Here is a 13432-nt window from a genome sequence, read left to right as displayed (position 1 = left end):
AACACACCTTGAGATCTGCTACAGAAGAGCTAGCTGTTATTACAGCAACAAAGATTTGCTACAAATGACTGCCGGCCATTCCTTTCACAGGGCTTCGGCCTCCAGGTGTTTAGCACGTTATCATCTGACAACATGTTTCAAAAAGGAAGCAAACAGTATTTTGGAAAATCAGATGCAATTGCAAGACACAGGCAAATGGCATGTGACTGTAAGCCCCTGCATGCACTTAGACGGTATCTTTAGGGACTGCACCCTGTCTTTAGGGACACCAATGCATCCAATGAAGTGAGCTGTAGCTCACGAAAGCTTATGCTCTGATAAATTTGTTAGTCTCCAAGGCGCCACAAGTACTCCTTTTCTTCTAACTGAAATATTTCTGCTTAAAGTTCATTTTATTTTTCTAGTCTTTGCTGCAGGACTGTTCTTATTTAGGGTTTGGGGGTTTTTTTTAATAAAGGAAATGTTAAACGTTAATGTTATATGTAATGTTATGAGATGTTATATGTAAAATAATGAAAGAGGCCGATCCAAGGCTCTCACACCCTAACACATCATTAATAGCACAATCAAATTCCAGCAGCATTGAAGTCACCATTTCAATGGGCACTCAGCCAGCCATGCACCTACCAAAACTCCTTCCCAGCCCTTCGTCATTTGGGGAATCACATTCTCAGCCCTCTCCAGACATCCTATCAAACAGCTCCTTTGGCCGTATGCCCGCAAAGTCACCAAATCCGAGGTATGTCAGGCCCAGTTTTGGAGTCAGGCTATTTACCACAATTCAGAGGCTAGGGAATAGGCAGGGAATTTGGGAGACCTGGATTCTAGTCCCAGTTCTGCCCCTGAGTCACCAAATGGCCTTGAACAAGGTATGTCACAACTCTGTGCCTCAGTTTTCCCTCTCTGTAAAAATGGAAATAATGATAAAAGTACTAGCTTTTCGAATCCCCAGATCTCAAAGCACTTTACAAAGGAGGTTTCAGAGTAGCAGCTGTGTTAGTCTGTATCCACAAAAAGAAAAGGAGTATTGTGGCACCTTAGAGACTAATAGTCTCTAAGATGCCACAATACTCCTTTTCTTTTTACAAAGGAGGTTATTATCCTTAGACCCCATTTTACAGATGCGGGAAACTAAGGCACAGAAAGGGGAAGTGACTTACCCAAAGTGACCCAGCAGGACAGTGGCAGAGCTGGGACTAGAACCCAGGTCTCCCAATCCAGTGGTCTATCCACTAGGTCACACTGCCTAATAATAAAACTTTTAGATTGGAAGCTCTTTGTGGCAGAGACTGGCATTTGGACCTGGGCAAAAATTTTCAAACTAAACTACCCCCCCACAACAAAATATATAGTCAGTTTGATCAAAACATTTCACAAGTTCATGCAGAACTGCTAACTGTGGTATGCAACCTATCACTTAAATCAGACTCTGTGCCAATGACTGGCATGATAGCTAATGTGACAGCAATTTTTAAAAATGGCCCCAGGAGTGATCCTGGCAAATATAGGCCAGTCAGCCTAACTTCAGTGCCAAGTACACGGTTGAAAGGATAGTAAAGAACAGAATACAAGACACAAAAATAAACAGGATTTGTTGGGAAAGAGACAACATGGCTTTTGTAAAGGGAAATCATGCCTCACCAATCTATTAGAATTTTTTGAGGGGTCAAACAAATATGCAGACAAGGGGTATCCAGTACATATAGTATACTTGGACTTTCAGAAAACCTTTCACAAGATTGCTCACCAAAGACACTTATGCAAAGTAAGCAGTTATGGGGTAAGAGGGAATCATGAATCAGTGGTTAAAAGAGAGGAAACAAAAGGGTAGGAATAAATGGTCAGTTTTCAGAATGGAGACGGGTAAATAGTGGTGTCCCCAGGGATCTGTACTGGGACCAGTACTGTTCAACATATTCATAAATGATCTGGAAAAAGGAGGAAACAGTGAGGTGGCAAAATTTGCAGACGATACAAAATTACTCCAGGTAGTCACATCCAAAGCTGACTGTGCAGAGTTACAAAGGGATCTCACAAAACTGGGTGACTGGGAAACAAACTGGCAGATGAAAATCAATGTTAATAAATGCAAAGTAATGCACATTGGAAAACATAATCCCAGCTACACATACAAAATGATGGGATCTAAATTCGCTGTTATCACTCAAGACAGATTTTAGAGTCACTTGTGGGTAGTTCTCTAAAAATAATATCTGCTCAATGTGCAGCAGAAGTCAAAAAATTAACAGAATATTAAGAACCATTAGGAAAGAAGTAGATTACAAAACGGAAAATATCGTTATGCCACTATATAAAGGCATGGTACACCCACACCTTGAATATTGTCTGCAGTTCTGGTCACCCCATTAGAATTGAAAAAGATACAGAGAAGTGCAACAAAAATTATTAAGGGTATGGAACAGCTTCCATATGAGGAGAGATTAAAAAGACTAGGACTTTTCAGATTGGAAAAGAGACAACTAAGGGGGGATAAAATAGCAGTCTATAAAATCATGAATGGTGTGGAAAAGTGAATAAGGAAATGTTATTTCCTCCTTCACATAACAAGAACCAGGGGTCACCCAATGAAATTAATAGGCAGCAGGTTTAAAATAAACATAAGAAAATACTTCTTCACACAACAATATTGGCATTAGTGAGGTTCTGTGGCCTGCAATGTGCAAGAGGTCAGACTAGATGATCATGATGGTCCCTTCTGACCTAAAGTCTATGAGAACACACAGTCAACCTGTGGAACTCATTGCCAGGGGATGTTGTGAAGGCCAAAACTAGAACTGGGTTAAAAAAATTAGGTAAGTTCCTGGAGGATACGGTCATCAATGGTTATTAGCCAAGATGATCAGGGATGCAACCCCATGTTCTGGGTGTCCTAAGCCTCTGACTGCCAGAAATTGGGACTGGATGACAGGGGTGGATCTCTCGATAATTGCCCTGTTCTGTTGATTCCCTCAGAAGCATCTGGCATTGGCCACTGCTGGAAGACAGGATACTCGGCTAGATAGACCATTGGTCTGACCCAATATGCTGTTCTTACGTTCATGGAAAACAAATTGCTTTGGCTGAAACAAGTAAGAGAACTCCAAAAAAGTCAAAATGTTTTGTTTCAACATTTTCAGGACAAAATGTTTTGATTTTTCTATTCAAAACGACTTTTCATTTTGAATTTACTTCCATTTTATTTCATAAAAAAAAGGTAAAACCCTCAGAAACTAAACAAAACATTTTGGTTAGGGTTGACTGAAACATTTAGTTGGACCTGAAATGATTTTTTTTAAAAAAACTCTCTTTTCACTGAAAAGTTCAAAAAAAATTTCATTTCAGGTCAACCCGAAACTGATTTTTTTAAATTTAATTTTCAGATCCGCCACTGAACCAAAAGATCAGTTTGTTGCACAGCTCTATGAGCATTTGCACTATATATTTGTACAGCGCTCAGTGTAATAAGGCCCGGATTCAGCTGAAGTTCTTAAGCTCTTTGTAAGCTTGAAAGCTTGTCTCTTTCACCAACAGAAGTTGGTTCAGTAACAAGATATTCCCTCCCCCACCTTGTCTGTACAATAATACATACTCATTATAATAACTCACTTTTGTAAAGAGATCTACCAAGGTAAGCTGCTAAGCATTATTGTCACTACATAGGGAAGGCATTTCTCCATCATTTCAATATTCCAAGTCCCACAAACCCTCTGCATGTCCATAATTCTGCATAACCTTTGTAAAATACAGTCAGAGCTGGCGGGATGGTTTAAAATCCTATCAATGAACAGTCCAGCAAGGGAAGGAGTGTGACCTGCTTTCATGACAGAGCAGAAAGGAGTCTGAGGCTGCATCATGGATTACTGCAGGGGTCTCCACGGAGCAACTCTTCCTCCACCTTGCAGGTGGCGGAATAGGTTGGTAGGGGCAGGGAATGGGCAGACCCACAGTCGAACCATTGTCCACCCCGCCGACACACTGGCTGGAGTATAAATCTGCAGCAGATCACTTCTCCCCGGAGCAAGAGGGAAACCAGACTCATAATTCCTTCCCAGGTCTGTTCCTGGGACAGTGCAGCTATGTGCCATCTCTGCCTCAGGCAGATTGGGAAGTGACAATCCAGCCCTGGATCTCGATTGTATCAAACATAAACTACTTGTCTGCACTTTCAAGACCATCCATGGGCTTTCTCCACCCTCCATCTCATCCAGTAGTGAAAGGTCAACTCCCACCTCCGACTGGCTCATGACGCCAGCCTCCATCACCCACTTCTTGTATTTTCAAACCCGCACCTTGGGGCTTTCTCCCCTGCTGCTCCTCGTGCTTGGAGAAGCGCCCTGCGAACAGCCAGAAAACTAATACATTATCTTCCTTCGGATCCCTCCTTAAAACTCCTCTCTGCCATGAGGCCTTCAGAAATCTTAACAACAGCGGTTTGACTGTGGGTATGCAGAGCCCATGGCCAATCATTTGGACCAGAGTGATCTCACTTCCTGCTGCTCCCACCTCTGTCAGTCTCCATTGGTTGTCTCTTGGCTTATGCTCAGTTTGTAAGCCCTTTGGGGCAGAGATTGTTGTTTGGTTTGGTGTTTGTACAGCACCTAGCGCAACAGGATCCTGGCCCACAACTGGTGCTTCCATGCTAATCTCTGTCTCTCTGTCTCCCTCTAGTGGCTAGACCACACCTAGAGATTTAAAAGCCTGCTGCTCCCTACAAGCTAATGTTATTGGACTCAAGACATAGACGCTGGAGCTTTTAGAGGCAGAGGTATGGGTTCAATCATCACACAGGAGCCAAGAAGGGGTCTCATTATATGACTCGAGTGGGAAAAGGAGCCACCCTGTTATCGTGGGTTACATACCCACCCTTACAGCTTGGAGTGGTTCTCAGTTTGGATTTATATGTCCCAGCTGTGGTCCATCTCACATAAGCTCTCTGGGGCTGGGGCCGTCTTTTTGTTCTGGGCCACGACTGGGGTTCCTACGCGCTAAGGTCATACAAATCCATAAGAATAGTCAGGCATGTTTCTGCGGGGGCCTGGACTCACTCCCCACAGCACAGGCCACAAGCTCCTCTCTGCTCCGGGTTCCCCCTTACCGGAATCCGACAAAGCCGGGCTCACCAGGCTGAGCAGCTCCCGCTCCTTCTCGTAGTCACTCTTACACAGCAGCTGGCCTTCCTTCAGCACGAACTCGTCACCCTTCTGCAGCCGCCTCTCGCAGACGCAGCAGCAGAAGCAGCTCAGGTGGTAGACGCTCTTCTGGGCCCTCATGACAAACTCACTGGGTGCGATGCCTTCAAAGCAGCCAGCGCACTTCACGGCAAACAGCCTGGCAGGAGAGAGAGAAGGGACATGTTCTAGCAGGGCTGCCAGCTTGGGGGTACCGTGACCCCTTCTGCTGGTTGCCACCTTTCCCCTGATGGGAGGGACATGTCAAATCTACATTAAACAGCCCTATCCTCATCTTTAATATGGAGCAGTATCTTATTGAGCTTAGAGTGCACTGCAAATCCCAGTGTCCAACGCTCCACCTTCCCTCTGTGGTGTATTGAGGACTATATTGGAATTGCAAGCTATCACTTTAAGAGTTGGGGTGTTTCCTGGTCCTGCTTGCAGCCTAGATGACTCTTTGGTGAAGCATGAGATCCAGGGCTCAGAGAGGCAGAGTCAGGCTGGAAGGAGCCAACCTAGAACATGGCAGGGTGAGTTGTGTCCCTGTTTTAGGGAGCAGCCTGCTTTGTCTCTCTCTGGTTTTGGATTCTCGTGTGTTATCGTTCTGACCACTGAGAAATAAAGTAGTGTTATGCTGCAATCTTCCAGCAAGATTATTTGATGTTTCTAATCTAACTTTTCTGCGGGTGCGCCATGAACACAACACCCTCAGTTCAAGGTGGAGCACTGCATGATGGAACCTGTAGTTTCCACAGACCCATCACTCCATTTTATGGTGCTTACTTCTGATAAATAAGAAAACAGTGGAGTCAAGAATTATGTAAATGAAGTAGTTCACAACTTTCAATTACCTAAAGTGTTTGGGAAAAAAAGTACATACCATAATTAAACTACAATACATTTCTAATCTCTGTGGGTAATAGAGTGTAGCAAAGTCTGTCTTACTAATTATCAGAAGTGTTTGGTTTATTTATACTCAAGATATTAACAAGAATAAAGTCAGAGTTAAGGTTGGTAGTGGACTGCAGTTCATTAATTAGTAAAAGAAATACTAAGATACACAAAATAAAAGCTAGAAGTACTGAAAAATATTTCTGGATACTGAAATGAAATTATCTGAAATTTCCTTAACTACGTATTTCCCAAATATTAAGGCACGAGGGTTTTGTTTATTTAATTGATAAAAGCTAAATGGAAACATACTTTTTTATCCTGTGAGCTAAAGGTAGAGGCAACTCCCAGCCACATCATAAGCATCTATGCCTTGTATTAGGTCCAAAAGGTACCCTATGTCTACCCACAAGGAAAGCAGAGCTCTGCGTAGCTCAAAAGATTGTCTATTCCACCTACAGAAGTTGGTCCAATAAAATCTCTCTCCCATCTTGTCTCTCTCATATCATGGGACTAACATGGCTACAACACTGCAAACAACAGTTTAAAAGCCATTTTCGTTTGGCAAGTTTAAAAACTGAATTATTTTTCATTTGTTCTGGAAAATGTTCAAGTTTTTGTCACAAAAATTTTTGTTTCAGAGTTGGGTTTTTTTAATATCCTATCTCACACTTTTTAATTTTTTTTCTACTGAACGTACTAAACTGTCATCAATATTTCTCTTTTTCCCTCTTTTTTCATGTCATTTCTACTTTTGCAGTTCTGACACTTACAAAAAATGGAACTTTTGCCAAAGTTACAGAGTGGAAAAGGAAAAAAGAAAAGAAAAACCTCAGACCTAGACCCTGATTCGTCAACTATTTCCTCACATGCTCGACTCTACTCCCTGAGCAGGTTCTTTAATTCCAATGGGGCCCTACCTGCTAGGAAAGTTAAGCACCTGCAGAAGTGTTTGCAGGATCAGAGCCTAAAATTTTAATTCCAGTTTCATCAAATAAAGAAAAAAAAATTTGAATCAAAGTGAAAATGTGTCACAAAAATTGTCAATTGATAAAAAAGACCATTTTTGACTAAACTTTTTATTTTGAAAAATTACATTTATCTCTAATAATAATTATGGCTACAATTTTGTCTTTGAATTCAGAACTTGTAACATATTGCGGGCTGTGTTGTCCTCTGGATTTGGACATAGATGTTTCAATGCAGCACAGCCTGCAAGCTGACTTCAAAGGAGCTTTAATAAATGTACACCAGTTGCGGATCCTATGTTTTGCCCTTGTAGGATGATGCATTTGAGGCTACAACAGGTTGTTTTACCCATCTTTAATGACCACGATCCTGTAATGTAGCATGAAATGTACTCCATATTTATTTTTGCCTAGTGGATAGCACAATAGACTGGAACTCAGAAGACCTGACCCTGCTACTGGCCTGCTGGGTGACCTTGAACAAGTCATGTCCCTGCTCTGTACCTCAGTTTTCCAGTCTCTACAATGGGGCTAATGAAACTGTCCTCTTAAGTAAAGTGCTTTGAAATCTACAGATGAAAAAGTGCTAGGGGTTATTACGTAATAGGTGTTAGTCATAAGAGCAAGAGATTATTAACTAACTGTAATGGAATTTTTCCCCTTTGAAGAGAGGGAATAAGTCTTGTTAGCACTAGTAGGGAATATCACCTGTTCAACAGGGACACTTGGCTCTCCCTGTTGGAGACTCACACTGAGAAGAATAGGTTCCATCTTCTATTAACATTATTGGGGTGAGCTCCTCATGGGTATGGGGGGGGGTGAAACCTCTATTAATATGAACAGTGCGTACGTCCCTTTGTGGTGGATGTGTATCCCTGGTTAATATTACTGGAATCCATTCCCCCATTCATAAAGCCATTAACATTACAAGTGACTATTCCCCCTCATTAACATGGGATGTGCACTACTGTCCATCATTCAGTGTAAGAACCACAGAAATCGCCTTTTGTCTCCAGTGTGCCCTCTTTGCTGATTCACATCTCGGAGAGAAGGGCTGTGATCAGGCAATTTCCATTAATGCCATACATTACAAGGCTGCTTTGGTTTATTGGCATCAATTCTTCCAGTGCACCCTGTAAACATAACAGCAATGGCAGCTGCCACCAATTAGCGCCAACGCCCATCCTAATGGAATAACTGTCATTACTGCAGGAGGACAGCTCTGCAGGGGGACGAGGTGACTCAAGGGAGTGGGAAACAAAGTCTCTCATATAATCTGTCTCTTGATCTAATTTACAAAACACCTAAGTGCTGAGCGAGGTTAAAATGCAGAGAACGACCCAGCGCGCAGTCTGTGCGTTTGTCCAACCTACTCCAGGTGTAATCAAGGGCCCTGATTTTGCACATGATGTTATTTCTTTATCCTCATTTCAGTTCAATCATAGGCTGTTATTTTGCATGTGATGCCAGGTCTTCTTCCTCCCTTGCTCTTTGGGGAATGCTATTCTGGAGACGTGTCTTACCGAAATGACCTGAAAATATCATGGGTAGGACTCTTCTCAGCTGCCTTTGAAAAGGCATCGACTCTGGTTCCTGCTCTCTTGAATCTCTACTTGCGACACACCCAACGACCATGGCTACCACAAAGGTGGGTCTTTGAAATCCCAGTGGCCTAGCCCCTCTGGTGTTTCCAAAATCGGCAGCAGAACTTACTAGACCTTGTGGTGCACAGACAGCCCGTGCTGGATGCGGCATGCTGGGATGTGAAGTGTTCTCTTTGGCTCATTCCACTGATCAGCATGCGCTGCTCCTTTCTGGACGTCTCGTCTAAACAGAGGAGTGAGAGCTGCAAGAGCCCAGCCATGTATGAATTACAGCGGCTGGGTCTCCATTTGAGGGGTGGAGACGTTAGCATTGACCCAACTGCTCCCAGCCAAGTTGGTGGTGAAGAGTCCACTGACATCAGTGGGAGCAGAGTTAGGTCAATGCTGAGTGCTTTTGAAAATCCCTGGTTGGCCAAAGGTGAGAGAAGGTGCTTTAGTGCTTGCTGCTGATTGATGCACCAGGGTTAGTGGTGAATCCAGCGTGACCCTGAGGCTGCGTACTCAGAATGCACAGTCGACTGAGATGTGATAGCTTTGGCCAACACCTCCAACTATTTACCTCTCCCAATTAGCATTACTTCAGACCTCCCAGGATTCTGATTAAGCCAGCTGTTCTCCATCTTGCCTTGAACCTCCCTGAAGCCCTGGGTGATTTGAGGATACACTGGAGGAAAAGGATACTTAGCATACTGTTGACAGCCTGTGTTGTCTCACTCTATCACTAAGGTTTGTACTAAGGCATGTAAGAGGAGAGTGACAAGACCAAGCCTTGTGAAACTCTAGATGGCAGAGATTTTGGGGAGCAGGGGGTGCCCACCCACCCAATCTTCATCAGTGTCAGAGGTGGCTGATGGGCAGAAGTCAGACAAAGATGCTGATACTGCTTAACCCATCTCCCTGAGGATGAAGTCCAGCAGTGCAAACAACAATGGCCTGAAGACAACTTTGAAGGATCCAGGTTGTCTTGCCTCATAGATTCCAAGGCCAGAAGGGACCACTGTGATTGTGTAGCCTGACCTCCTGCATAACACAGGCCAGAGAACTTCCCTGAAATAACTCCTCCTTGAAGTACAGCAGGTCTTCTAGAAAAAAATCCAAACATTTCTGTCAGCAGAAGAACCAGGCATTCCAGGGTGGATTTGATCACCCCTGGAGGCAAGGGCCAGGTACCAAATGGTACCACAGAATTCACTCAGAGCTCCAGCAGCTGAAGCACTGGGCCTGATTCTGATGAAGTATCTGGTTTGTGAGTCTCCTTCTGCACAGGTTCATTGATCACAGGGCCAGGAAGGCTGCGATGGGTTCACTCGATATGGTTAGAAAAGGGAAAGGAAAGTTACTCAGAGCAGGCAGTGGCTGGACTTGTGATAGAGAGGACACAGGCTGGAATTTGGAGGATGTTGTGGTAGAGCAGAGGACCATGAGTAATTGGCCAGAGACATTGCCTGAGGTTTTATGAATTCCTTATGTTGCCATTGGCTGGATTCTGAGGAGAATGTGTCCTCTGGCTTCCTGCCTTTGCATTTCAACTTCCTCCATTTGTCCAAGAACCATGGTAACCTGTGTGGGTGGTGCCATGGTAGGGGATACTTTCAGGACTAGGCTGTTGGTTGGTGCTCACACCTAGTAGGCCACCTTTCACCTGTAGATCACTGGTTCAAAGCCAGCCAAGTTCAGATCATTTGATGATCTTCAAGGGGCCTATACAAATGCTGGTCAGAGTCCAGTTACAGATCACACCACAACTGTAGCCACCGATGTTAATCTCGGCAGAGAGGTCGTGGAGACAGGGCAAGCTTTGCATCTGGGTAGGTTGCTCCAGCAGTGCACGGTTTAGGCATATGCCCATTTGGCGTTTAGTCTCTTGGGCTTTCAATCTGACATTTCCCTGCACACTGAAAAGTGTTTAAAAGAACTGTAGAAAACAGAAGGAGATGGGTTGTTCTTGGGAGTGTGGTTTGGAGTGTCATTCAGATGCTTCCCAAACTGCGGTGTCAGCACATTGGTACCACTTGTGTGTGTGGGATGAGACCAGTATCTATGGTCTGCACTTACCTCTTGGTTTTGTTCATGAAACACAGGCACCGTAAGCTAATGTGTTCATCTTCACAGCACCCTACCAGTATTTTACAAGTTCCCTGTGAGGCTACGGGGTTCTGGAACCCAGCTCTCTGGCTCCTGGATGCACCGCCACCCAAAAAGGTCTGTTTGAGTGGGGAACAGCTGCCTGTTAACTCTATGGGTTCAGGTATCACTGGATGTTCTACCAAAGAGGCCCTGACTGGCAGTGCCTACCGCATTCCCTGATTGGCCCAGGCATGCTATGTAAGGCCTAGGGAAGACAGCTGCAGGCTGGCTGTGAAACTAGGTAGACCCCAGCCTTGCTGCTGCGACAGACCCTACTGCACACTCCTAGTCTTGCTCCTCGTACCAAGTCGTGGTTCTTGGCCCCTGTTCCACTCCTGATTTCTCATCCTGCCTCTGTTCCACTCACATACCTCAGCTGACCTACTTGGCTCCAACCCAGTGCAGCTCATTGACCTCAAACCTGACTTTGCCCTACAGCGTGACACTAGTACGGACTGCTGCTTCTGGCCTGGACCTCCTGGACTGAACTCAGAACCTAGTTACTGAACCCCCTCTGGCCTCCGTCCGCATCTCATAGCTGGGATCCTGACATTCATAGATATTGAGGACAAATGGGACCATTGTGATCCTCTAGTCTGACCTTCTGCATAAACACCTAGCGATTCCTGGAGTGGAGAGAATTATTCTTTGTTACTACATGACACTAATCAAGTCCAATCACTTGGGCTTGAACTACAGCATGGTGTTTAGAAAGCCTCCAACCTGTATTGAAAGAGTTCAAGCAATGATGAATTTGCCACTTCCCTTGAATACTTCATATTTTCCTGGGTTTCTCATGAACAGCTTGGCAGACTTTACCAGACAACAACATTCCTCATCAGGTCCTCAGAGTAGGTACTTTTTAAAAAAATCTATTGAAAAAACCCACACACCACAGAGGAAATGAAATGCCTCTGTCTTGAGTCAGTCTCATTCCAACAAGGAGAGGAGCAGATGTGTGCAAAATGTTGACAGCAAAATGCAGAAACTACCAGAAAATAGATTAATTGGTTCCGAGGGCAGAAAGATCCACTGGGATTATTGGGATTTTCAGATTTCATTACCAACTTGAAAGCTTGGAGGCCAAAACAGTTGCTCAGGTACATCGGACCAGATCCTAAGATGGTGTAAGTCAGCCTAGGATCATTGAAATCAGTGCAGCTAGGCTGACTTACATCTGCTGAGGCTGTGCCCTGTCCATTTTTTGAGTGCTTCAGAGACCCTTTTGAAGAGAAAATGAGCACAACCTGGATCCGTTTTAGACCGCAAAGATGGCTCACATAGAGATACACAGAAATCCTTCCCTCCCCTCCCCCCCATTTTAAAATCTCTAACTAGTCACTCTGCATCAAGTACAATTTGGGGTGTCTGTAAGAAATCACACCAAACAAAAGGAACCACAACAAAAGAAATTGTGCTAATTTGCACCTTTCTAGGCCATGGTCCTGGCAACTGGACCCATGTGGATGGACCCCAGCACCCACACAGCGTCTGTGCAGACCCAGTTACATGATAGGGATCCTAGAGATGAGATTATGGATCCCCAGGAGACAAAGCACCTGTAAAAAGAGGTGGGAGGGGTGGGTGTTTATGCAGATACATATAACCTATGTGTTATATCCAGTTGAGAGAGCTCCCAAGCCATACATGTCCCACAAGGCCACAGACACCAGCTAGACTGAAGGCCAGACTTATCTGTTAAGAGCTGAGGTAAAAAGCTGCTGAGGGCAGCCATTTGCACTACACAATGTGTTTTATTAGTCCAACAAAATCCAGGAGCTAGGCTGCCTATTCTTCTGAGCCATCTACTGGCGTATCATCCGCTAGCTATTGATGCAGACATACGCCTGAGGAACGGCCAAAGTGGGGAGAAGTCTCAGCTGCCCCTCTCGGAGCAACAGAGCATCTCGGGGGGGAGGAGAGGTCTTGCAAAGACAGTCCCACGCCCTCACCTCTAGACTCTATCAATCCTAGGTTCAGACACAGCCCCCCATCACCAGAGCACCACACAGTCACGTATTTCACCTCACAACCCTCTGTGACATAGGGTAGTGCTGTTATTCCCACTTCACAGGGGGGAAACCGAGGCCCAGGCAAACCAATGGGCCCAGATTTCAGGACCTTTGAGGATCTGGGCCAGAGAGACAAGCAGGCAGGTATTTAGGCACCTAGATATGTGCCTGGTGGTATTTTCAAAAGCACCTAAACAGATTGAAATCAGTGGGAGTCAGGCACTTGGGGAGTTCTTCCACTAGGCGATGGCCTACATCTTTAGTTGCCCAAATGCCTCTGAAAATCTGTCCCTAAGTGCCTTGCTTTGGCACATAGAAAACCTGGGCTGAAGCAGGGAACTGAACCCAGGACTCCCAAGCAGCATCGTATCCACCTGCCTCTCCTTTCCTGAGTCTGCTATTAGTTCTCATGCGCTGAGCACGGACACTGGGGTCGCTGCTGCCAGCTGGCCCAAGCCAGCAACGCTCTCTAAATGAGCAACACTGAGGGTTCATTGTTCCTTCTGCCTCCCTTTGCCCAGCCTGCTCCAGCCCCCACCCCACCCCTATCAGCTGAATAAACTGTCAAGAGATTGGGACAAACACTGTTGGGGAGTCAACAAGCACTTCAGAGCCCGCAGCAGCTGGTGCCATCTGTGCCCATCTCATTAACCTCTTCT

The 13432-nt window shown here is 44.9% G+C and overlaps 1 protein-coding gene across 2 annotated transcripts in view; it reads right to left on the bottom strand.

Annotated features, from left to right (window-relative positions):
- LMX1A (LIM homeobox transcription factor 1 alpha) overlaps positions 1–13432 on the bottom strand; it is a 141222-nt gene that overhangs the window by 20805 nt on the left and 106985 nt on the right. For both annotated transcript variants that reach the window (XM_077824729.1, XM_077824728.1), the window contains exon 3: positions 5096–5328. In XM_077824729.1, coding sequence (XP_077680855.1) covers positions 5096–5328 — 233 coding nt within the window. The remainder of the gene's footprint in view (positions 1–5095; positions 5329–13432) is intronic.

This window comes from Eretmochelys imbricata, chromosome 8, assembly GCF_965152235.1.
Source record: "Eretmochelys imbricata isolate rEreImb1 chromosome 8, rEreImb1.hap1, whole genome shotgun sequence".
NCBI classification, from domain to species: domain Eukaryota; kingdom Metazoa; phylum Chordata; order Testudines; family Cheloniidae; genus Eretmochelys; species Eretmochelys imbricata.
This window is presented reverse-complemented; position numbering and strand designations above follow the sequence as displayed.